Raw genomic sequence first — 25,963 nt, 5'->3', positions numbered from 1 at the left:
TGTAGTTTAGCCTGTCAGCTTCCAGCTGCCAGGGACCTTTCGTTACTTTATCACTACGCAATACATTGATCTGCTTGGCCCTTAAGGCATGTAGCCAGTTGCCTTATCCATTTACTCCAGGTGCTATACAAATATTATTATTATCTAAATGTGCCATGTCTTGAAAAGAGTTTACTGAGCAACAGCACTGAAAATGAAGAGTAAAAGACCAGAAAATGTTACAAAGGTTTTCAAAGCTCTTCACTCCCTCCAACATTTCTAGTTCACTTAAAATCTGTGCTCCAACAAAAGTCAAGTTATTTCTATTTCTACAGTCTGTGGTTTGCTGTCTTTGAATATTACGCCCTCTACCTGGACCATCTTCCCCTGGTCCCTTTCTCGTGTCCAGATCCTTTCTGTCAGTTCGGATGTCTCTTCCTTCCCTCTTGTTACTAAGATCAAGAAAAAAGTCTACTTAAAATATTATAAATGAAGAATAAATTATATATTTGGATGTTCTAGCTTGGGGGGTCAAGCTGGAAGCAATATTTTTCCTGTGAATTCATACAGAAAATTCCTTATACCCCCAAAACACATATTTCTAACATTTATTAAATATGTATGATGTCCTAAGTACTAGAAACTGTCACTGATACCATCAAAATGCTGTTATGTTTGATGTTTGCTTCTTTCCAGGTTCTACTTTAAGTGTAAGTATAAAGCAGCAGAGAAGTTTCTTATTCTTACCTCATTCAAGATAAGAGCTACTTATATTTCTGGGTGCCTGGGTGGCTCAGATGGTTGAGTCTTCCTTCAGCTCAGGTCATGATCCTGGGGTTTTGGGATTGAGTCTCGCGTCAGGCTTCCTGCTCAGCGTGGAGTCTGTTTCTCCCTCTGCCTTTCTCGCTCTCTCTCTGTCTCTTGTGACTAAATAAATAAAATCTTTAAAAAAAGAGTTATTGATATTCTGTGATAATTGGCTCTGTTTATTTCAGGGAGGTAAAGAGAAGCTTATAGGTGGGTTGACACTCCTTGTGAGGAGCTGGGATTGGGCTAATAGCCCAGCAGGGACTAGCTGTTGTCAGAAGTATCGTTTTAAAAATTACATATAAAATAGGCTAACATTTTGAAAAAGTGTGAAAACCATAACTTTTTGTACTCTGTAAAAGGAACTACAGTAAAAAATATGTTTGTTTTTCTTATATTAATTTAGGAATGACTGCTTGCAAAAAACCTGGGAATCGAGAATGTAATCATCACTGTAAAAATAAACATACATGTGGACATGACTGCTGTGAGTTCCATAAAAGAAGTTTATTTCAGGTTTTAAAAATTGAACAGTCTTTGAATAGTAATGACATCCTAATTACCTATGTATGATATTTATATTATGCACTTTATAACTCAAATAATTTTCTTTTTTTGTGGATAACATGAAAAAAATTAGATTAGAAATTATGGAGATCTACCCCCAAAACTTATAATACTGTATGTTAACTAAATTGAATTTAAATTAAAAAATTTTTAGAAAAAGAAGTTACGAAGAAATTTGGCTTTACATGAATACTACCTAAAGTTTAACCTAAAGAATTGAGAATTTCTTTTCTTAGGTAAAACTGGAGTTGCACAGAGGTCAGAAATGAAAGAGCCAACAATCTCTTCATATTTATCTGATTTAAGAAATAGGAATGCTATTTCATCACTTCCTCCTGTTAAACGTCTCAAGGTTAGTTTTAAAACACTTTTTTTTTTAAGATTTTATTTATTTATTTGACAGACAGAGATCACAAGTAGGCAGAGAGGCAGGCAGAGATTGGAGAAAGCAGGCTCCCTGCTGAGCAGAGAGCCTGATGCAGGGCTCCATCCCAAGACCCTGAGATCATGACCTGAGCCGAAGGCAGGGGGTTAACTCTCTGAGCTACCCAGGCGCCCCTCAAGGTTAGTTTTAATAACATTTAGCCCTTGTTTTGTAATTTAAGGTATATGAATATTCCTTTATCCTATGTATCAGGTAGGTACCTGAAGTATACTTTAGTTACTTGAGGGCTTGCCTAGGAGTATGGCCAGTTTTCAAAATATTGTTTCTAGAGAAAAGATACTATAGTTCTTTTTTTTTTAATTTTTATTTGTTTATTTAAGAGAGAGAGAGGGGTATTAAGAGAGAGCACAACCACGGGGAGGGGCAGAGGCAGAGGGAGAAGCAGACTCCCTCCTGAGCAGGGAGCCCAATATGGGGCTCAATCCCAGGACCCCGGGATCACGACCTGACCTGAAAGCAGCCGCTTGACCAACCAAGTCACCCAGGTGCTCCAAAATATTGTAGTTCTTAATAATTAGTTTGTAAATCTACTTTTGGGACATAGTTCTACAGCCCTTATTAGTTTTTTGTTTTTGTTTTTTTTTTAAAGATTTTACTTATTTATCTGACAGAGAGAGATCACAAGTAGGCAGAGAGAGAGAGAGAGAGAGAGAGGAGGAAGCAGGCTCCCCACCAGAGAGCCCGATGCGGGACTCGATCCCAGGACTCTGGGATCATGACCCGAGCCGAAGGCAGAGGCTCAACCCACTGAGCCACAAAACAAGCCAGGTGCCCTTGTTTTTTGTTTTTAAACCAAAGAAGAAGGAAATGGTGAGGGGTATGTAGTTTGGCTTGGTTCGGCAATTAAAACTAGACACACTTGCTCTTTCCTGGTTCTATCTGTGCTGGAGTGGTATGGAAAGTCTAAAGTTGATTTTGATTCATGCACCTAGATGAGTACTGAGCAAGAGCCTCCTTTCTAAGTCCTGAAAGAATGGTTGTTCCTACTGGTTGATAGGCTGGTCACTAGCAGACTTATTCTAAGCCTACCTCATCATGTTCAGGGCAAAATAATTGATCGGGCCACAGAAAAGAGGTAAGAAAAGCCCTTTTCTAGATCTTTAATAAGAATGAAGATTTTAAGTCATGAGGCTAAAATAAGGGGAATACTGGGAAGTGGAGAGGCATGCATGTCGAAACAGCCACCACCTTCTCTGAGATACTAATTTTTTAGTAGCCCAAATTTTTCCTTCCTCTCCCTTCCTTCCGTTCTTTTATCCTTTTTTCCTTCTTTCCTTCTCCATTCCATATTATTCCCTCTTTCCTTCCATATTCATTTTTTTAAAGTTTATTTAATTGGGGCACCTGGGTGATCTGTTAAGTGTCTGACTCTGAATTTTGGCTAAGGTGATAATCTCAGGGTTGAGATGGAGCCCCTTGTTGGGCTTCACACTGGTTGAAGAGCCTGCTTAAAATTATATCTCTCCCTCACCCTATGCCCTTTCCCTCCCTTTCTCTCTTCCTCTTTTACTTTTTTTTTTTTAATATTTATTTGACACAGAGAGAGAGAGCAAAAGGAAGGAGCAGCAGGCAGAGGGAGAGGGAAAAACAGGCTACCCACAGAACAGGGAGCCAGATGTGGGGCTTGATCCCAGGATCCTGGGATCATGACCTGAGCCAAAGACAGATGCCCAACTGACTAAGCCACCCTGGTGCCCCTCTCTCCCTCTCTCAAAAAATAAAGTTATTATTTTTAGTAATCTGTACACTCAAAGTATAGGGCTCAAACTCACAACCCTGAGATCAGAAGTCTCACATTCTTCCAACTGAGTCAGCTGAGTGCCCTCCTTCCACATTCATTGAGCACGAACAATATGCTAAGTACTGTGACAGGTGCTAAGATACAGCAGTGAATAAGACAGTTTTAGTCCCAGTCCTCATAGAGCTTATAATTGAGTAAAGGATAAATAACTAAATAGGCTTTTTCAGTGATAGAGAATTCTGTGACAGAGGTGTAAGATAACTTGAAATTGGATAGAAAGTGAACTCAGTCCAGATATGATAGGCGAAGAAAGGATTCCAAATAAATATGACTGAGACTTGAAAAATCTCTAGGCATAAGTCAGGTATGGAGAGATAGGCCCCAGAGTGGTGGTGGAGAAGGATAGAAGAGTATTCCAGACATAGAAAATATGGTCCAGAACTGAGAAAGAGAAAGAGAGACATCTTTTAAAACATTGAAGTTATACAGTGTGTCTGGAGTTCAATCACAAGTAAGGGAGTAGTGAGAGATGAGGCTGAAGAGGTAAGTAAGAGCTAGATAATGGAGGTATTTTTGCTATTTTAAAAGATTTGGACCTTATCATGAAAGTATTGGGAGGCCACTGAAGAGTTTTAATGAATGACATGATCAGAATTGCAAAATTAGCAAGACAGGAAACAACATGTGTTGGAGGGGATGTGGAGAAAGGGGAACCTTCTTACACTGTTGGTGGGAATGCAAGTTGGTGCAGCCTCTTTGGAGAACAGTGTGGAGATTCCTCAAGATATTAAAAATAGAACTTCCCTATGACCCTGCAATTGTACTCCTGGGTATTTACCCCAAAGATACAGATGTAATGAAAAGAAGGGCCATCTGTACCCCAATGTTTATAGCAGCAATGGCCACGGTCGCCAAACTGTGGAAAGAACCAAGATGCCCTTCAACGGACGAAAGGATAAGGAAAATGTGGTCCATATACACTATGGAGTATTATGCCTCCATCAGAAAGGATGAATACCCAACTTTTGTAGCAACATGGATGGGACTGGAAGAGATTATGCTGAGTGAAATAAGTCAAGCAGAGAGAGTCAATTATATGGTTTCACTTATTTGTGGAGCATATCAAATTGCATGGAGGACATGGGGAGTTAGAGAGGAGAAGGGAGTTGGGGGAAATTGGAAGAGGAGGTGAACCATGAGAGACTATGGACTCTGAAAAACAATCTGAGGGTTTTGAAGGGACAGAGAGTGGGAGGTTGGGGTACCAGGTGGTGGGTATTATAGAGGGCACGGATTGCATGGAGCACTGGGTGTGGTGCAAAAATAATGAATACTGTTACGCTGAAAATAAATAAAAAATAAATTAAAAAAAAGAATTTCATTTTTTGAATTTCACTATGGTTGCAATGTAGAGAATGGATTAGAGGATGATAGAAAAGGAACATAGGGACTCATTAGGTGGGTTTTGCAATAATCCAGGCACGATAATGGTTTAGTTTAATAGTAGCAGTAGCAGTAGAAAGAAGTGGCTAGGTTTAAGACATTTTTCAGACATAGAATCAACTACCCTGGGATTTAATTGCTTATGACGGGTGAAGTAAAAGGAATAAATATGATGACCAGCTTTCTTGATTGAGCAAGTAGGAAAAAAGTGAGGCCTCACCAGGGTGGAAGCTCCAAAGGAAAAGCAAGTGTGGAGAAGTAAATACACAGTAAGTTCAATCTGTAAAACACTGAATTTCAAAGCCTGCAAGATATCTAGGTAAAGATGTTCTATAGAGAGTTGGATTGACTCTTCAAATATCAGGGAAAGGAGCTGAGTTAGAAATATATATTTTGAGAGTCATTCACTTGTAAATGATAATTGAAGCCATGGAAGTAAATTAGATCTTTAAAAATGTGTAAAGAGAGAAGAGAAGAAGGAGGCCTAGTAAAGAACCTGAAGAATATCAACATTTAAGAAGTCCCTGAGAAGATTTGATTTGAGAACTAGCCTGAGTTTCTCATAATCCATTGGTTTGGGGACTTTGTCTACCAGCAAGAGTTTTGCTGTTTGGCTTATCTGTTAAAAAGTGCTGCTGTGAAATTGACAGTTGAACTTTTTTTTTCATTAATAGATGCAAATGAATAAGTCTCAAAGTGTGGACCTTAAAGAATTTTGTTTTACTCCAAAACCTTCTCTCCCCAGTATATCAAGGTACAAATATAATGTTAATATCCAAAGTAGAATAATCATCATAAACTCTCTGCTTCTCCAAATAACCATTTATTCAGGGAAAGGTGAACACTGACTACATTCAAATCATAGTAATCATTTAGTTCCATAATGAAGTAATGACATCATAAGAGTTTGGTTATCTAAATTTATTTAGAACTCTGCAGTTAGAGAATACTTTAACATTCATTGAATCATCTCTTTCCTGGGAAACTACCCTTCCTATATGTCATGCCCTCAGGCCTTCTCTGCTTTCTAAATTTAACAGGTCACAAAAGTATATTTTTTTTTAAGATTTTTTTTTTTTTTTTTTAGTTTGACAGAGATCACAAGTTGGCAGAGAGGCAGACAGAGAGAGAAGGAAGCAGGCTCCCTGCCGAGCAGAGAGCCCGATGCAGGGCTCGATCCCAGGACCCCCAGGACCCCAGGATCATGACCTGAGCTGAAGGCAGAGGCTTTAACCGACTGAGCCACTCAGGCGCTCCACAAAAGTATACTTTAAAAAGAAAAATCATGTGGCTGTACAAAATATAATCTTTTACATTTAGGGGCCCACTCTATATTAATAACACTTAATATTCATTAAAATAATTTAAAATTTAAAATTCCACATTTTATATTATCTCTTTTGGCCTTAACCACGTCCTGCCTCATAAAATGAGGTATTTCTATCCTATTTTATAGATAAAATAACTGCAGTTCATATTCCTAGTTATTAAGCAGAAGGCTCTAGGTGATTACTCAGCTTTTTTTCCTGTATCATGATGGCTGGAAGGCAATAGTATATGTCATTTTCCTTCCAGATAAGGGTATTCTGTATGCAGGGATGACATTTACTATACGTAATAAACAGTACAGAACAGCCACTGACCAATCAGAACAGATGCCAACGCTACTTCTAGAGATCCTAGCTTTTATTATTTAATTGAAAGTTGCATTAGCAATAGATTTTTAAGGCTATACACAGATGGCAGAAATCTACATATCTGGGTCATGAAAGATGACTAAGTATCTTGCTTCCAATAAACACCTATTGTTTACTCTTTAATACCCAGACTAATGCAGCTTATCATAGAAGTGTTGAGAAGATCAACCATTTCTTTTTTATTTATATGCATAAGTGGTTTTCAAGTTCAGATTAATTTTAATATTTAACATTTAATGGTTTTATTTATCTTTATAAAGGTCAGAGTGTTTAAACATACCTGAATTGTCTATAATGGAGCAGAGGGATCAACATGAAATCTGTGCAGAATTTCAACAAGAACCATCAGAATATCAAGATAAAGGTGAGTTACCATTGTTATTACCTTGGAAGAGAAGTTGGTTTATCATTACTTCAGAATGACAATGTTATTGAAAAACCAGCATCTGAGATTACTCATTATTAACTTACAACATTTTTCTCTTGGGTTATTGGTCCAATTTCAAATTCTTAAGTCTGTTGTTTCAGATGGACTTGCTATGTTTGTTATAGATTTTTTTTTAAAAGTTTCTTCTCTATGTTGTGTTGACTATTTTTATTTAAAGATAATATGAGGAAAAACTGAGAAAATAAGAGACCTCAAGATACACAGAGTATTAAAATGCTGAACTATTTCTTTTATATGTCTTTAAAATTATTTAAAATAATATTATGTTTATAAAATTAGTCCAGTTTTATAAAATAGCTGTGTGAACTTGGAAAAATTATTTAACTTCTTTAGGTCTTAGTCTTATCTTTAAAATCAGGTGATTAATTTAGGTGAACTTTAATACCTCTCCAGTTTCTAAACCTAAGATTCTTACAGTTTCTCTGATAATATGAGAATATAACTTAATTTGTGGGCTATAGCTCATATGTAATCTAGATTTGCTTTTTTTTCTGTGTCAGTCATGAAATTAATAAGATAAAGCCTATCTAATAAATATAAATATAAATTAATAAGATAAAGCATATCTAATAAATATAAAGCATATCTAATAAAATTAATAAGATAAAGCAGTTCTTCAACACTGGGACCAATTCATCATTACTCTGGATCCTATTATTAATAGCATCATTTGTCTGGGTCAAGCCATCAATAACCAGTCTGTTAAAATGTGTGAGAAATAATCCTGGCGTGGGCGCCTGGGTGGCTCAGTGGGTTAAGCTGCTGCCTTCGGCTCTGGTCGTGATCTCAGGGTCCTGGGATCGAGTCCCGCATCAGGCTCTCTGCTCAGCGGGGGGCCTGCTTCCCTTCCTCTCTATCTGCCTGCTTCTCTGCCTACTTGTGATCTCTGTCTGTCAAATAAATAAATAAAATCTTTAAAAAAATAATAATAATAATCCTGGCCATAGAATTGTTTGTTTCTGTTGCTATATGTAGAAATGGTAAACTTGAGGTTTTCCACAAATAATTTCATTGTGTGACCTTAGCATCTATTGGTATTCTTTCCTTCATTCTGTCACTTTATGCATCCTCTAGCCATAATTTAAGATCTTAAGTAGGCAAGGGTTGGAGTGCCCACCACCTCTTAGGCCCAAATAAAAATAAGAAAAGTCCCCCAATCTCAGAGTATCAGAGCATTAATCCAACTTGCTCGAAGTCTAATATCATTACAATGTGGGGAGAAGTGTTACATGGTCGACTTCTTAATTTTTATCTCTCTTCAACCTGTAGCCATCTAACTTATTCTTTGTTCTGCTGCTCTGTTCCCTGCCCTTCTACATACCACAGTTTATTCCTCTGATTACTTTCAAGCTTTTTTTTTTTAAAGATTTTATTTATTTGAGAGAGAGAAACAGAGATAGCAAGAGAGAGCACGAGTGGGAGGAGGGAAGCAGGCTCCCTACTGACAGTAGCAGGGAGCCCAATAGGGAGCTTAATACAGGGGTCAATGCAGGGCTGGATCCCAGGACCCTGGGATCATGACCTAAGCTGAAGGTAGACCTTTACCAACTGAGCCACCAAGCACCCCCTTTGATGCTATTTTTGCATAGTTTTCTTATTTTTCTTTCTTTCCTATCCCCTACCAAACCCAATTATATTATGATATTAAAGTTTCATCTAGATACTTTAACCCCCAATAATAATTGTATCCATGTTTTACTAAAAATGGGTCACTTTTTTTTTTTTAAAGAAGAAGGTGTGTAGTGTAGTAGGTAAATTCACAGGATCTAGAATAATCTGTTTAGGATGCCTAGCTGGCTCAATTAGTAGAGCATGTGACTCTTGATCTCGGGGTTATGAGTTCGAGACCCATGTTGGGCTGGGAGGTTACTAAAAGAAAAAGTGCTTAGAATAATCTGTCTAGGTTCAAATTCTACCATTTAGTAGTTTTGTCACTTTTTATAATGTACTACCCACTTTATCTCAATTCTCTCATCTGCTTATGTTTTAGGGATTTAGTATTAAGTGAGGTAATATACATAAAGCTCTTAACATAGTATTTGTACTATTATTAGTAGTAATTGAGTATATTCATTATACTTTTCACACATTAGTTTTTGGTGGCAAAACATACTTTATTTGTATTCAAATATTGCTCTAGAGAATGTTTTAAGAAAAACATGCCAATTTTTATCATCTGTACTCCAATTTCAAGAAAGGAGAAGGAAAAATATCAGAAATTATATGAGAAAGTATGTTGAATCATAAAATTTAAATTGTAAGGGACCTTTGGGCAATTTTATAGTGAAAGAAACCAAGACTCTAAGAGATTAAATGCCTCACCCAAAATCACATATCTAATTAATGGCAGAGCCAGAAATAGATTCTATATCTTTTGATTCCCAGTTCAGTGCCATTTCTATATAATGACATTGACTTTTAGTTGTCAGTGGAGAATTGAAAATCAAACCTATATAAACTCTTTCAACTTTCTACCCTGCAACTGTGTATTTCTATCTCTGTATCATCCTTAACTCTGTTTTTAAAGAAGATTTCTCTTTTCTTCTATTCAAGGTTTATCTCTCCACCTACAGTTTTAATATTTCTAATCCTGCCTCCCTTGGGGCTTTAGGAGACCAGTTACCCCTCTCTTTTCTAAATTTTTAATCTCTCCTCATTTGTCTTCACCATATAAATATGCTTAAGTCTCTTCCTTCTTCAGCTCCCTATCCTCATCAAGCTAGTCATGACTATTCTGGTTAAGTGACAGAAACTCTACTCGAAGTGACTTAATCCCCCCAAAAAAGGAGACCATTCATGTAAATTTGTAAGTCCAGACATGCATCTGGCTTTAATTTTGCTAGATCCAGGCACTCAAATAATTTTAGTCATGCCTCTGGCTTTCTCTCAGTTTTTTAGCTATGCCTGTTACTAATTGGCTTTATTTTTTTCAAAAGGCTTTTTCACATGGCAGGTAACCCCTAACTCACATCTTCCTACTTGAACAGTCTCAGTGGAAAAACAGCCTTCCCTGTTAAGTTTGGCAGAGCAGAGTTCATTCTAAATTACCTTAGTTGAATCTTGTATTCATCCCGTCATCAAACCCTGTAGCCTGGGAATTGGGTCATGCATTCCTCTGCTGTAGCCCTTGGGACCAGGGTACCATAAATGACATCCTCACCAGGATTACATGGAATGTGTGGAGGCAGTTTCACCAAAGGACAGGAAAGATGCTCCTCTTAAAAGAAGGGGAAGTATGTCAGGCAAAGAACAGAATCACCAGAGTCTTTACATACTTCAATGTCTTGCTTTCCCATCAAACAAAAATTCTTCAAAGGGTGATTTATACTCACTGTGCTCATTTCCTTACCTCCTAGTCATTTTCTCATTCACCTAAATTTGGGTTCTCTAGTCCTTTGAAACTGCTTTTGCTTAGACCGTTTAGTGGTCTCCTAAGTGCTAAATTCAGTGAACTCTTCAACTTATATTTTCTTTGACCTTTGTTGTATTTGACACATCTGGTATTTCCCTTCTTTTGGAAATCTCTCCTTTGGTTTCAATTAAACTATTCTGTTGGTTCTCCTACTACTTCTTGAACTGCTTGGGCTTTTTCTCCTGTTGATGTTGCAAAGGATTATTTTTTACTTTTTTATTCTTCTTACTTCATAAATTTTTCTTTTAATAGTGTCACCCAAGTCCATGTCTACAACTACTAACTATATTCAGATGATTTCTACATCTGCATTTGCCATCTCTTTCTATCTAGCTTGACTCATCTATACAGTCATCTTTCTGGATATAGCCACCTAATAGTTAACATAACTGCATCTGAACTCTATCTTCTCTATACCTCACACTGCTCCTTTTCTTTTCTTCTTAGGTCAGTGAATGAATCCTCTTCTTTTCCAAGCTTTTCCAGGAAAAGAGTCATCTTAAATACCTTAACTTACATGCAAGTAATTGCCAAGTCCTATCTGTTTTGCCTCCTAAACATCTCTCATATCTGTTCTTCTCTGTCCTTTCTACTGATACTCTAGCTCAGACATTCATTGTTTCTCATTTATTATAATAGCTTTCTTTGCTTCCAGTCTCATCATCCCATTCATAACTATTCCGGAGAACCTAATAGGTATCTCTGATCATGTAAACCTCTTGCTAAAATGTCTTCAGTAGTTACCCATTGCCTATAAAGGGGGAAAAAGTGAATTCTTCAACATAGAAAATAAGCATCAGCATAATCTGGCATTTAACTTCCTGTCAGGCTAAGTGGACCCTTCTTCTCCTACTTTGTGATCCAGAAATCCTGAATACATATAGTTCTCCAAACATTCTCTGGTCTCCCATACTGCCATGTCTTTCACATACTATGCTCCCCTCATGGAGTTTCTTGCCTTCCCCCTTCCCATGCTCCATAGTCACAGCTCTACCAAGCTCAAATTCCAATGTTACCTTCTTACCATTTTACCATCTTAGGGGCGTCCACTTAGGGGCGTCCATTGTAGGTTTAGGTCCTGTTTCCTTTGCATTCCCATTACATTTTATATCTCTTCTATTTTTAGTATATATATTGTGTGTATATCAGTGAACAGAAGTGAAATAATGTGAACTGGACTTGTAGGTACAATTGAAAGATAAAGTAGGATTTGGGTAGGTGAAGTAAAGTACTGAGAATATTTAAAATGAAGGAGTCTTGGTGGTACACTGGAGCAAGCCGAGCTGGCTTGTGAGAGATTATTATTAAATTCTTGGGAATCTTTCAGCCATTATTAAAAGTTTAATTGTATAAACTTTCAATTAAATAATTAAAAACAAAGACTGTAAATATTCAAAATTGATCACTTTCTATTATGTAGTAACATATTACTGTGTTCTTGAGAGTATTTCCTTTTTATTTGTATCTATATGGTCGAAATACTATTTAATAGTGTGTTACTGTGCATTTCTTCTGAACTCTGCATTCAGAGATGTCACACTGGTAGCTTGAAATTAATCATAATGGGAATATTTATACCATGGAAATCAGCAAACACTGTATATTAGGACTTGATTTATTGCTTAGACTTATGAAAGTGATAGAAAAAATGTTAATAATACAGAGTAAATTTAACAGTGTTTTCTGTCTATAGCTATGACATTGTGAGTAGCACAAAAAGGTGAGGGAATATTCTTCTAGTATTTGAAAACTGTTGTCTAATTTAGCAAAGGAGTTGCCTAAGTCAATGAACGAATGAGTCAAGTCCCAACATCCTTCTCTGTTATTTTGCTTTCACCTTAGTTGTTACAGTCAACAAAAATGTCAAGGAGCATTCGTGTGAGAACTATATTCATTTGTTAACTGCAACCATAAGTTGGCTATGGATATAAGAGTTTGGTAAAACTCGATGAAAACATTCAGTGAACATCAAATATATGAAATTTATAATTAAGCAGGCTATATATTTTATTACTATTTATAAATCATGTGTTACATATCCTTTACCCATAATAAATACATATAATAAATATAAGTATATGTGTGTATATGTATGTGTATATATATATATATGCATACATTTTGGAGAAACAGTTATTAGACATTTGTTAGCACACTGCTATGGAAAACTGCAAAACTAAAGGCATTTATTGCCCCTAACAATTTTATGAAATAGATACTATTATTATTCTCATTTGTAGAGGAGGAAACAAGGCTCAGAGACTTTAAATTACTTGTCTAAGATCATAAAACTAGTAAGTGAGAGAAGTAGAATTTTCATCTAGTAGTCTGGCCCTAAGCCCAGTTTATAAACAATGGATAACACTGAAGAATTTTTAGCAGGAGAAAAATTAAGATATATTTTGGAAGAACATATTTCATAATAACATTCAAATTCACTTGTAGGAAAAAAGAGCTGGAGGAAGGAAGACCATTTTAGAAATTATAAAATTCATTTTAGAGTAGGGTTATTCTCCTATAGTAATTAAGAGAGAAAATATAATTCTCTCTAAAAGTATCCATTGAAAATTAAATTTAATGCAACTATCAGTATTTGTAATAGTAAATAGAATTGGTTGAAAACAATATTTAACAATGCTTGGCCCAATACTTTTGAAAACTACTATTCAAACTGCAGTTTAGTAGTTGAAAGATGTATTTGATATACCAGTGGAAAATTATGTTAATGATTTAAAAAGTACCTATACTCTTTTATACATACACATGACAGATTTCTCTAGATGGAACTATCCTATAACTTCAGATGAGAAAGCCCCTCAAACAGTGCTGTTCAACAGACATCTTAATGCATCTGGAAACCAGAATTTGAAAGATGTGGATAAAAGTAATACTCCATTCTCAAAAGTTTTGAATGTGAACTTTGAATTGGGAGATGAAGTTTGGGATGATTTTGATGATGAGAACTTATTAGAAGTTACCAGTTTTTCAGCCAGTACTGAGAAGACAAAAACATCAGGTAAAATTGTCTTTTAGCCTGAAATAATTTCAGGAGAAATTCTTCGAATATTTTTCAATTCAGTTTCTGGGACTAATTTTCTTTGCCTTTTTTTAATGTTTGCTTAATTAGTTTTGTTTTTTTAAGATTATAATTTTTAGCAAAACTGAAAATGTGACCCTTCCATAAATCACATTTCCTCCTAAGGACAGAATTCAAGGTTATCCCGTGATAATGATATAGCAGATGAGTTTTTTCTATTCTATTGCTCCCCAATCTTGTTAAAAACTCTATTTGAATAAATGTTTATTGAATTTTCCCTCATAAAATAGACTATGTAGCTTTCAATTCTGTGATCACACATAATTTCCTAATATTTGTAAAGGACAAAATTATTCCATTTTTTAAAAATGATTTTATTTATTTATTTGAAAGCGTAAGTGAGAGAATGTTCACATGCATGAGCAAGAGAGGAGCAGAGGGAGAGGGACAAGTAGACTACACTGAACACAGAGCCCCACAGATCCCATGACTCTGAGATTTTGAGCTGAGCCAAAATCAAGAGTTGGATGCCCAACTGACTGAGCCACCCAGGTGCCCCTAAAGTTACTCAATTTCTAAAAGTATTCATCTGCTATCCAGGAAAATGAAAGACACCTTTTATTTCTAGTAGACACACTGATTTTTTTCAGGTATAAATAAATAATAAGAAAGGATTAGTTTCTCCTGTACTAGATATTATATTTAAATCATTTACAACTCCAAAATAACAGGACTTAGTTTTCTGAATTACTGGCAGATTTATTCTATGTCACTAAAACAGAAAATGAAAATCTTGATAAGTGTATGAGAAGACAGCAAAATAGAGATATTCTCTCCAATGATGGCTGACAGGAGGAAATCAGTCTCCCAGAATTATAGTTACCTTTCAATGTATCCCACACCCCAATGCTCTTTTAAAAAATCTTTTTAAGGGAAGCTATTAGAAGTTGAAATATTATTGTTTCAGGATTCTAAGAAATATCTAGAGAACTATTATTCCTTCCAGAGGGAATAGGATTTGACCACTTGTACAAAATAGGCCAGGAAAATCTATGATGTGGAGCCTGTAGGCACAATTTCCTATATCAGTGGACAGTTAGCTATTAGTCACTAGATCAAAGTTAAAAGTCATTGTGTATTGCAATTTAAGAGGCAGTTTGTAGTGATTCTTTGAGGTAGCCTAATCATGTGAGGGCATAACTTTGATGCTGGAAAATCAGTCTCCATAAATGCCGTGTGTAGAGCACTTTAAATGAACTTAATTGTATGCAGACCATTGAAAATATTGAATGAAATTCAACTTGATCATTTACTTGAGTTAAAATAAATAAGTAAAAAATAAATAAATAAATAAATAAAAATAAAATAAATAAGTAAGTAAAAGTGGTTTGGGAACCTTTTAGTATAGTAACTGATAAGCTAACCTATTTGTTTGTAGTTTCACTCCCTTAGCTTTGCTCCCTTATTTCTCTATATAAATTAAATCTGATAATTGAGAGGATTATTCATTTCTTCTTTACTCGGAATCATATCTATTGGAGAGAGCCCTTGTAGAACTTCTGAAAAGATCCTTTCATCTATTTCTTGCCATTTAATTTCAAAATGTTCTCTCTTTACATAGGATTTAGAAACACTTTGAGTTCAAGTACCAAAGGAAATAAGCTATTCCTCCAGGAGTCAAAGAGCAAATTCCAAGGAGAAATGGCAAAAAGGCAAGTTTTAGAATTTTGGTTTGGAATACTTTACAACTGTATATCCTTCTGACACATAATTGGAGATGGGGATTGAATTATTAGATATCAAAGAAACTATAAGGTATTAACCAGCCTGAAACCTCTTATTTTTAGACCTGTGTTTCTCAAAGTGCTATTGACAGACCACCTACTTCAAAAGTATTGAAATATATTAAAAATGCACATTCCTGGGCCCTACAATAGACTTAACCAAATCATGGTCTCTGGGGCTGGAGCCCAGGAATTTTTACTTTTCAAAGGACTTGAAAACTGAATAGTAGTTTGACAGGTAGAAAAGAAGAGGATAAGGCATTCCTGGTAGAAGAAGCATGTGTAAAGGTATAAGGCTTGAGAAGGTATCTTATGCTCAATGGTCAGTAAAGCGTCAGTAGAGCCACAGCATTAAGGCTGAGTGCTGAGGTCTGAATCTAAAAAGCCTTGAATGCTGTATTTAGACAACTTAACTGTATCCTGTAGAAGGTAGTTAAAACTCATACTGCCTTCAGGATTTGGTGGGCCAAAGGCAACTGAAGAGTGTCCCATATAAAAGGCACAACTGTGGAGATATCACAACTCCAAATTTTGAGATTACTACAAAGCTACAGTAATCAAAATAGTATGGTACTGACACAAAAATAGACACTGGACTACTTTTTTACACCATACACAAAAATAAACTCAAAATGGATTAAAGACCTAAGTATAATACTTGAAACCATAAAACTCCTAAAAGAAAATATAGGTGGTAATTTCTTTGACATTGATTTTAGCAACATGTTTATGGCTATGTCTCCTAAGGCAAGGGAAACAAAAACAAAAATAAACTATTTGGGACTAGACCAAAATAAAAAGCTTTTGCACAGCAAAGGATACCATGAGCAAAACAAAAAGACAATCTACTGAATGGGAGAAGCTATTTGCAAATAATATATCCAGTAGGGGATAAATTTCCAAAATAAATGAAGAATTTATACAATACACACCAAAAAAACCAATTTGATTAAAAAATGGGCAGAGGACCTAAATAAACATTTTTCCAAAGAAGACATACATATGGCCCACAAACACATGAAAAGATGCTCAACATCACTAATTATCAGGGAAATGCAAATTGAAACCATGAGATATTACTTCATGCAAGCCAGAATGGCTAGTATCAAAAAGACAAGAAATGGTAAGTGTTAGTGGAGGATGTAGTGAAAAGGGAACACTCGTACACTGTGAGGCAGGGAATGTAAGTTGGTGCAACCACTGTGGAAAACAGTATGGAGTTCCCTCAAAAAATTAGAATTAGAACTACCCTGCAATCTAGTAATTCCGCTACTGGGTATTTACCCAAAGAAAACAAAAACACTAATTTGAGAAGATATATGCACCCCTGTATTTTTGCAGCATTATTTACAATAGCCAAGATATAGAAGCACTCCAAGTTGCGGGTAGAAATAGATGAATGACTAAAGTTGTGAGCTATTTGTATATCTAATACTACTCAGTCATAAAAGAGAATGAAATCTTGCCATTTGGAACAACATAGGTGGATCTAGAGGATATTATGCTAAGTAAAATAAGCCAGACATGTGATTTCACTTAGATCTGAAATCTAATAAAACAAAGCAAATGAGCAAAAAACACAAAAACAGACTCTTAAATACAGAGAGCAAACTGATAGTTACCAGAGGAGTGGTGGTTGGCAAAATAGATCAAGAGTTGCATGTTCTACCCACTGAGCTGTTTTAAACAGGTGCCTCAAGTTGAACATTTTTTAAATTACTATTTTCTTTTTCAAATGTCTATATGTCCTATATTTTCAGATAACATCTTCATCTACCCACTTGCCACTTGTTTTTCCCTCTTCCTCGACTACTGTATCCTAATTATTGCTAAATTTAGTTTGTGCTATGAATCGTTTCAAAAATCCAACTCTACCTCTCAGTTTCCATTACCTCTGCTCTAGTTTAGCCTCACCATAGGCTGCTTCTTGTACTGGCCACAATGTCTCTTGTGGTCCCACCTTCTGCAACTCATTCTATATATATCATATCACTATATATAATCTACAAATCACTAGAATAATTTTTGTCTTACCAAATTGTTTATCCTGTCCTTAAGTATCTTGGGAAGCTTCCTACTGCTTACATGGACATCAAAAACTAGGTTACAGCTGGAAGGGGCTATAGACTGTATCACATTTTATTTAATTTTATTTACTTATCTTAAAGATTTTATTTATTTATTTTTTCAGGAGAGTGAGAGAGCAAGCATACCACTGTGGGGAGGGGCAGAGGGAGAAGCAGACTCCCTGTTGAGCAGGGAACCTGATGTGGGACTCCATCCCAGGACTCTGGAATCATACCTGAGCTGAAGGCAGACGCTTAACAGGGCACCCAACTGTATTACATTTTTAAAAATTAGTTCTTAAAATTTAGAAGTCAGGAGATGTCACATCAGATTTTAGATTTCTGGGTTGTTTTTTTTTTTTAAATCAGAATATTTGACAACACTAGACATTTATTTCTTACACAGCAACAGCTGCTTAGAGCTGAGTAGTAGTTGATTCTTTTATTTATTTTTATTTTACTTTTTATTATGTCATACATAAAAAAGCATGACTGATATGCAATGTTATATTAACTTCAGGTATACAACTTACTGATTCAGCAATTTTATACACTACTCAAGGCTCACAACAATAAGTGTAGTCAGTCACCATCTGTCACCACACAATGTCATTACAATATTATTGACTATATCCCTATGCTGTAATTTTCATCTCTGTGACTTATTTATTTTACAAGTGGAAGTTTGTACATCTTAATCGCCTTTATCTATTTTTCCAACCACTACTCCTCTGGTTATTTATTTCTCCTAGTTTAAAATATAAGAAATTTGTGGTGTCTTTTGGTATTTTTGTTATTATTTAGTCATCTTACTGATTATTGGTGTGACAGAATCACAGATTTCAGAGAATTCCAGAACTGCGAGGTGCTTAATAATAAGCATCATTTAGTCTTCCCATCATCAGATGCATGAATCACCATCCAACATCACTGGCAGGTATTCATGCCATCTCTACCAAGACAGCTCTTGTGACCAGGAGCTCATTCACTCCAACATGCTTGTTCCATATTTGGGTCTCTCAGACCATTCAATAGCTTTTAAGACTATTTGCCTAAATTTTGTCTTCTTACTATTTCCATTCATTGCTTCTAACTTTGAGTCATACAGAATAAACAGATTAGAAGCATCAAAGGAGAACAAAGCTATATAGGTGTAAAGAAGCAAAAAAATTGGGTAGGAAGTAGAAAGATACAAGTAGGAAAATAGCAAAGCACATAGACAGTTTTGTGGGCCATATCTTTAGAAACTATAAATAATTTATGGAGAGTTTAAAAGTAATGAATGGAAGATAAATGGATTTAAAAAGGAATCCTTATCAAGAAGCCTCTAAACAAAAATTGTGCCAGAAGTTGATCCTGAAAAGAAGGCCTGTAGGACCTGAGGATTTGGAGTGGAAAGGAGTCATGCTTTTCATTTTATACCCCTTTTTACTATTTTGATTTCTTGTCTTTTATCAGAGACAAAAAGATTCAATCCTCTCAACATATGTACTTCTCTATTCTACTACCTCTACCCACTGCTTTTTACTCCTATTTTAGCCTATAAGTGTCAACTTAAATTGTCACCTCCTCAGAGAGACATGCATTCATAACCACCTTTTGAAGTGTGTTTGTGTCTCCACACTATTTCCTGTAATATTACTCAATTAATTTCCTTCATATCACTTCAGGATCTATAATTATGTATATTTATCATTCACTCATTGTCTGCTCCTCTACTAGATGATAACTCCCTGAGGATTTGTTTACCTCTTTATACCTAGCTCTTAGTACAATATCTGGCATATGGTAGTGAATAATAAATGTTTTTTAATGAATGAATTTAATACAGAAGATTGAAGGTGAATTTTAGTGTAGTTTTACATAAGAAGATAAGTCAAGTTATCTCTCTACAGTGAGATCAGAAGGGAAAAGAGATTAAAAGTTAAGCAAAGTGGGATTTAGAAAAGATTTACAGACTGCTAGGTAATAGAAAATTAAGCATAAGACTCAATTTTAAAGAAAATTACTGAATGATTACTGCTGTAGACTTTTAAAAATAGTATTCTTATCTAATTTGGAATATAGTAATTGGTGTTTTGTCTAAAGGAAAGGAGCTACACCAAATTTTCCATGAGTCTAAAAAACAGCATAATTTTTAGTAATAAATATGGTAAAATTTAATCATATTCCCCAAAGAATCACTATTCATCTAAATTAAAATCACAATTCATCTAAATTGTTTCTCCTCTTTGCTGTACTTTACAAATGATTAATTTTTATTTTTAGTTTTGTTTCATCGCCTGAGAAGCCAGATGTTTATTTATCAAATTCTCCTGTGTTCAAGTTTGATGCATCCTCCATGAAAAAATCACCTCAACAAGCTGGAAATGCAAATATTGTAAGAAGCACTTCATTGTTTTTCTTTTAAATTCTGTCTGAATAGTTAAACTTTCAAAGATTGCTTTTTTTTCTGTTAACCTCAAAATATAGGTCTATTTACAAGAAAGAGAACAACAAAGCCTGTCACCGGAAATTGAAAGGCTGTGCTTTACTCACTCTGAAAAAATACCAAATTCTTCACATTTTGTTAAGAAAGTGGATTTCTTTATTAGAAACAGTGAATGTAAAGAGGAAGTTGATTTCAGGTAAGAATTCTTTAAAGACATTTCAAGACTATGCCAATGAAAACTTTCTATGAAGAAATTCAGTAGTCTGTTTTCCTTGGTTTATTTTAATTTATTTTATTATAGGGATAGAGCAAGAGAGAGAGTGGATGGGAGGGGCAGAGGTAGAGGAAGAGAGAGAATCTCAAGCAGTCCCCATGCCTCTCTTGGAGTTTATTTGGAGCTCCATCTCATGACCCTGAGATCATGATCTGAGTTGAAATCAAGAGTGAACTACCCTGGTGCCCCTTTCCTTGGTTTATTTTAAAGATCAAAATCTAGACACTTTATTTACTTAAAAACATTGAATATTTAGACCCCTCGTGACCTAAACTCCTTAAAATAATTCATAATTTTAAGTATCTCAATTTTTGAGAACATATGTTTAACATCTTTAATTAAAACATACTGTATTGCTAAACTTTGTTTCTCTGATTTGAATATAAGATGTTGATAATATAAAGTGTAAAATCACTTAAATCCAAATGAGATTGGCTAATTTTTCAGATGTTCAAGTTGTATTTTAGCCAATCAGTTCTTATACAATTCTGCAGGTTCAATGAAAGTCAGATTAAGTCTACTCAGTTCCCCATCAGCTGGTCACTTCTAGGAGTAACTGTAGCATTTTCTGTCTTTCCCCTCGAATAGTCAAAGTTTATAGACTTGTTCACACACTGATTAAATGACATTACTTTTTAAAAACCTTAAGGAAATACCTAAGGGACTTGATCCCTACTTCTCACAGTTTATGAAGTCTGATTTTCCCTTATAGACTTCTTCCTAGGTAATGCATATTGAAGTTCATTTGATACATTAACCTCTCAGCAATCTACATATATTTCTGTACTTGCTTTTCCCCCTCCAGTAGGTATCATCCTAATGATGAAGCTGATGAAATGAAGTCTTTTCTGGGAATATTTGATGGTATTTTCTAAAAGAAACCAAAAAATTCATCTCCTATTAATAAGATAAGGTATATAGACACCCAGTTACAAAGCATGCATTTTATTTTTTTAAAGTAGTTCATAATTGTTCAAATGTTTTTCTCTTGAATTTGACCAGTTTTGTTGACTTATTTGCACCAAATTTTTGGATTGATTTATTTTCCTATTGGAGCTTCATGAAAAACACTTTTATAGTGGATTTGTTTCAGTAAGCTAAAAATTAAATTGCACTTAAATGTATCTTGATTGGATTTTGACAGGAACCAATAAAAGTACATTTTTATATTAAGAAATTCTATGAAAAGAAAATAATGCTAGGTCAGTGGATCAATTTATTATATGGATTATTCACCAATATTGTTTTGTTTTACTAAAGATTTTTAAGAATCCAGTGGCTGTCTGAACCTCTTGTTTTCTATAACTTTAAATAATAATAAATGAAACATTAATCAATATAGATTGTTGTTTTCCTTTGGCTTGTTTTCCAGTGTGGTAAATTCTAAAACCTTGTTATATTGACTTTTACTGTGGCAAACACTATTTCATGTTATTCTCCCATGAATTTGTTCTCAAATTTGTTTATATTTATTGGTAAGTAGTATAGAGGCAATCTAAGCAATGTTTATTGTTTAATTTATTTATAGATACAGGGGAAGTTGAAGACCACTTAAGAAATTTTAGGAATTTTTCTTTAAGCGTAAGAGCCTTAGATATAAGAGATATAAAGAAGAGAAACTTCCAGACTAGGTAGTCATTGTTGTCACTAGTAAACATTTGTGAAGCATCATATGTATTAAACATGGAGAAAAAGCTTAAAATAAAAACTAAGAAGCTTTATTATGTGTTGAAAAATAAGGGCAACCAGTTCTTTTATTTTAGTCATCTTTACAATTGGCATGTTTCTGCATCTGAATCAATCATGCTACAACCTTTAAAGGTTATTAAACACCATTAAAATGAAAAACTGGCTCACTACAATCTGCTCATCTTACATACATAGACTTTGACACTAAAGAAATAGCAATTTAATTCAGCAAGACTTATTATGATCTGCTAAGCAAAAAGCACTGGGCTTGGTACTGCAAAGGAGGCAAATGATAAAACACAGTTTTTGCTCTCATGGAGCCTACTTTACATTCTGATAGAGAAAATAAGACATATAATAATGCAATAATAAAATATAGAATACATTAGAGAAGTGGTTCTCAAACTTCAGGATGTATTGCAGTCATCTAGAGGACCTGTTTGAAAACAGATTGTTGGGCACCAAACTCAAGGTTTCTGATTCTGTAGGTCTGGGGTGGGGCCTGTGGAGGTGCATTTCTAACAAGTACCCAAGTAATACTGATATTGATGGTCGGGGATCACACCTTGAGAATCACTGCGAAAGAGGTTTAAAAGAGCTCTTAGAGTTCATAGGACAGTGAACATAATCCTGACCATAGAGTCAGGGAAACCTTTATAGAGAAGTTAAAATTTAAGCTGAGTCTTGAAAGATGAATACAATTTTAATGAACAAATATATGATAGAAGGACATTGTAACAGAGGGAAGAGCTTGAGCAAAGCTCCAAAGGAGGGAAGTATCTATTTGGGGAATAATGATTAGATAATTTTTTTAAAGATGTTATTTATTTATTTGACAGAGATCACAAGCAGACAGAGAAGCAGGCAGAGAGAGAGGAGGGAATATGCTCCCCGCTAAGCAGAGAGCCCAATTCAGGGTTTGATCCCAGGATCCTGGGATCCTGACCTGAGCCAAAGGCAGAGGCTTTAACCTACTGAGCCACCCAGGCGCCCCATGAATAGATAATTTTAAACATATGTTAATGTTGTAGGAGATTTTTGTGTTTTGTTGTTGTTGTTGTTTTTAAGATTTCATTTATTTGAAAGAGAGAGTACAAGCGGGGGCAGGGGGAGAGGGAGAAGCAGATTCCCCACTGAGCGGGGAGCCTGACATAGGCCTTGATCCAGGACTCTGAGATCAGGATGTGAGCTGAAAGCAGACACTTAGCCAACTGAGGCTTGATCCAGGACCCTAAGGTCAGGACCTGAGCTGAAAGCAGAGGAGCTTGTTCAACTAAGCCACCCAGGTGCCCCTATAGGAGATGTGCACCTTAAGGTCAGACTGTGGAAGATTTTATATGCTAAGAACCTGAGCTTTACTCGGCAGACAGATGTTTCCCAAACTTGCCTGATCATAAGAAATGTGGATAATATAGTAAATATAAAAATTCTTAGACCTTACCTAAGGGCTACTGATTCAGAATTGCCAAGCTGAGGGGAGTGGGAATTCTATAGTTAACAACATTCCAGGTTACTCTTTATCAGGCCAATTTGGAAACACATGAGTATGTTCATTTCCTGAGGAGTCAAAACAAACGGCAAATTAAGTTTTATCATAGACTTGCCTTACTTTGTTTGTTTGTATAAGTGTTTACCTGGAAAATTATGTGTAGTAGTCCTTAAGGAATGGACTGACTACTTGAAGGAATTCGGTCACTGATATTCTTTCCATGAGTGAATAACCCTGCAGTTTCCATTTTGTAGCTGACATTTTAAGTGTATTTAAATGAACCATGCAACAAAGCTTTACACACAAATCTTTGTTAGGTTCAATTTTTTTCAACAGGTTTGCGGTTTTTTGTTGTTGTTGTTTTGGTTTTTTTTTTTCAATTATAAAGTTCTTTATTAGGGTGCCTAGGTGGCTCCCTCTGCCTCTCCCCCTGCTTATACTTTATTTGTCTCTCTCTCACACATGAATCAATAAAATCTTAAAAATATATTAAAATAAAACCAAAGGTCCTTAATAGGCAGTCTTTTTCTCACCTCTATTGTTGACATAATGGCACTTTACCTCATAGGTATGGAGCGGGACTTGAATAAGCCACTGCATAGAAAGCTCTTAGTTTAGGGACTGATGTATAAAATATGCTCGTAAATGGTAGTTGTTCATACTAAAAAAAAAAAACCTATCTTTAGCAGTAATTTAACTCATTGAAAGGGGTAAAGTAATACAGTACAGACTGTCCCTAACTTACAGTGTTTGGACTTAAAGTTTTTCAGCTTTATGATGGTGTGAAAGTGATATACATTCAACTCAAACCATTCTTCAACTGTGAACTTTCTTTTCCCAGGCTAGTCATATGCATAGGCTACTCTGTTTTGATGCTGGGAAGCAGCAGGGAGCCGCACCTACCAGTCAGCCACAGGACCATAAGGGGACACAACCCATGCACTGACAACTATTCTGTACCCATACAACCAATCTGGGTTTTTGGGGGGGTTTGTTTGTTTGTTTGTTTTTTGTTTTGTTTTTGTTTTTTGTTTTACTTTCAGTACAGTATTCAATAAAGTATGTGAAATATTCAACACTTTTTTATAAAATTGGCTTTATATGACATGATTTTGCCCAACTATAGGCTAATGTAGTTCTGAGCACATTTAAGGGAGGCTAGGCTAAGCTATGATGTTCAGTAGGTTGGATATATTAAATGCATTTTTGGCTTATTGGTATTTTCAACTTAATGTGGGTTTATTAGGATATAACCTCACCATAAGTGTAAGTCAAGGAAAATCTTTCCTTGCAAATTGTATTTGAATTTCAATAAGTTGCATAGGACTTGACAAATTAACTTTTTGACTTTCCATAGATGTATCATCCATAGAAAAAATTTTCTCTTAGACTTCCCTCCTATGTATACTTCCTCATGCTTTCAGGTAGATTGCTCTATCTCTGTTCCCTCTTCATCAGCTCTCTTAGTTCTTTTATGGTCGGATCATATTAATCCATTTTAATATTACCTTAAGTAAAATGTAAGTAGAAAATAAAGTTTTTGCAAATTGTATTATAATGCATTCTAAAGCCAAATAGAAATGACTGCTGAATTATTCACTGTTTTAGGTTTTTGCACACTTTACTCCTTGGATCCTTAGTAAAGTCACACAAAGTATCTCTTTATCATGACCCCATTTCTAGAAAACACCCTCATCAAGGATAGTAGGAAACCACTCCTTGAGGACCCACAGCCTAGGGATTACATGGCTAACACTTACCTGTAGCATCTTAGATCATAATAGGTGTCTATATTTAAGAACGCCTACTTTTGTGAAAATAGAGAAGACACCAGTGAGCAGAAAGTTGGGGCAAAGAGAAGAAAACCAAGCTAAGCTTAGAATTAAGTAAGCTAAGAATTTCACTGTGGGTTTTGGTTAGTGGAACAAATAAAACAAAAAGAAAGGGAAACCCTGGTTCTTCTTATCTTTTAGCATGTCAATTCCTGACTGCCAGGAGTTAAAGGCCTTGCCACTCAGGCTCTGAACCAGGACCAGTCATACAAGAAACTCCTTGGAACTGGGGTTAGAAGTTCTTAGGCCTCAGTCCAGAACTTGTGAGTCAGAATCTGCATTTTAACAAGATTCCGGGCTGATTACATGCATGTTAAAGAGTGAGAACCACTTTTTTTAAGGTAGAAAGGAGAGGAAAGGAAGCAATATCAGAATTTGTAAGAGAATCCATTCCAGAAGACAAGTATAAGAGTAATGATGATTACTTGGTTTTCTGCACATACATTTCCTATTTTAAATGTAATATGGTGATATCGCTCTTGTTTAATTGCCTTTCAGTATAGGTTGTTTTCTTCACCAACTGTGTAAATTATCTTTATAATTCCCATGCATCAACTGGGTATTTTTTATGTAGCTTGAGAGGCACTTAGATGCTCTATAGAGTTTTGTTTTAATTAACATAATAAGAGCCGATAATTCAAAAGAGCTATCTTTGTCTTGCTTATTTTCACATTTCAGTTCGGAAACCTTTCCCTAAACTAACATATGCCTTAAAACTCCATACATACTTCAGCAAAACAGAATGAAACAAAAAACCCAAACCCCATAGTGTTCTGAAAATTTTGGAAAAATGTGCATAAACCTGCACTCACGTGTGTTGTA

General features: G+C 35.3%; 1 protein-coding gene across 3 annotated transcripts in view; it reads left to right on the top strand.

Annotated features, from left to right (window-relative positions):
• The window catches only part of HFM1 (helicase for meiosis 1), a 122,020-nt gene extending 97,806 nt beyond the window's left edge, over positions 1-24,214 (top strand). For 2 of the 3 annotated variants that reach the window (XM_044238668.1, XM_044238669.1), the window contains 9 exons: positions 1,193-1,273; positions 1,590-1,705; positions 5,657-5,736; positions 6,940-7,043; positions 13,310-13,555; positions 15,198-15,288; positions 19,695-19,806; positions 19,899-20,053; positions 20,937-21,407. In XM_044238668.1, the coding sequence (XP_044094603.1) occupies positions 1,193-1,273; positions 1,590-1,705; positions 5,657-5,736; positions 6,940-7,043; positions 13,310-13,555; positions 15,198-15,288; positions 19,695-19,806; positions 19,899-20,053; positions 20,937-21,006 (1,055 nt within the window). In that variant the 3' untranslated portion in view covers positions 21,007-21,407. Of the gene's footprint in view, positions 1-1,192; positions 1,274-1,589; positions 1,706-5,656; positions 5,737-6,939; positions 7,044-13,309; positions 13,556-15,197; positions 15,289-19,694; positions 19,807-19,898; positions 20,054-20,936; positions 21,408-24,150 lie in introns of those variants that run through there. The other variant, XM_044238667.1, reaches the window with a different exon arrangement.
• Positions 24,215-25,963: the final 1,749 nt, after the last annotated feature.

This window comes from Neovison vison, chromosome 2 (assembly GCF_020171115.1).
Source record: "Neovison vison isolate M4711 chromosome 2, ASM_NN_V1, whole genome shotgun sequence".
Classification (NCBI taxonomy): Eukaryota; Metazoa; Chordata; class Mammalia; order Carnivora; family Mustelidae; genus Neogale; species Neogale vison.
Note: the sequence above shows the minus strand (reverse complement) of the source record. Positions and strands in the feature narration are given on the sequence as shown.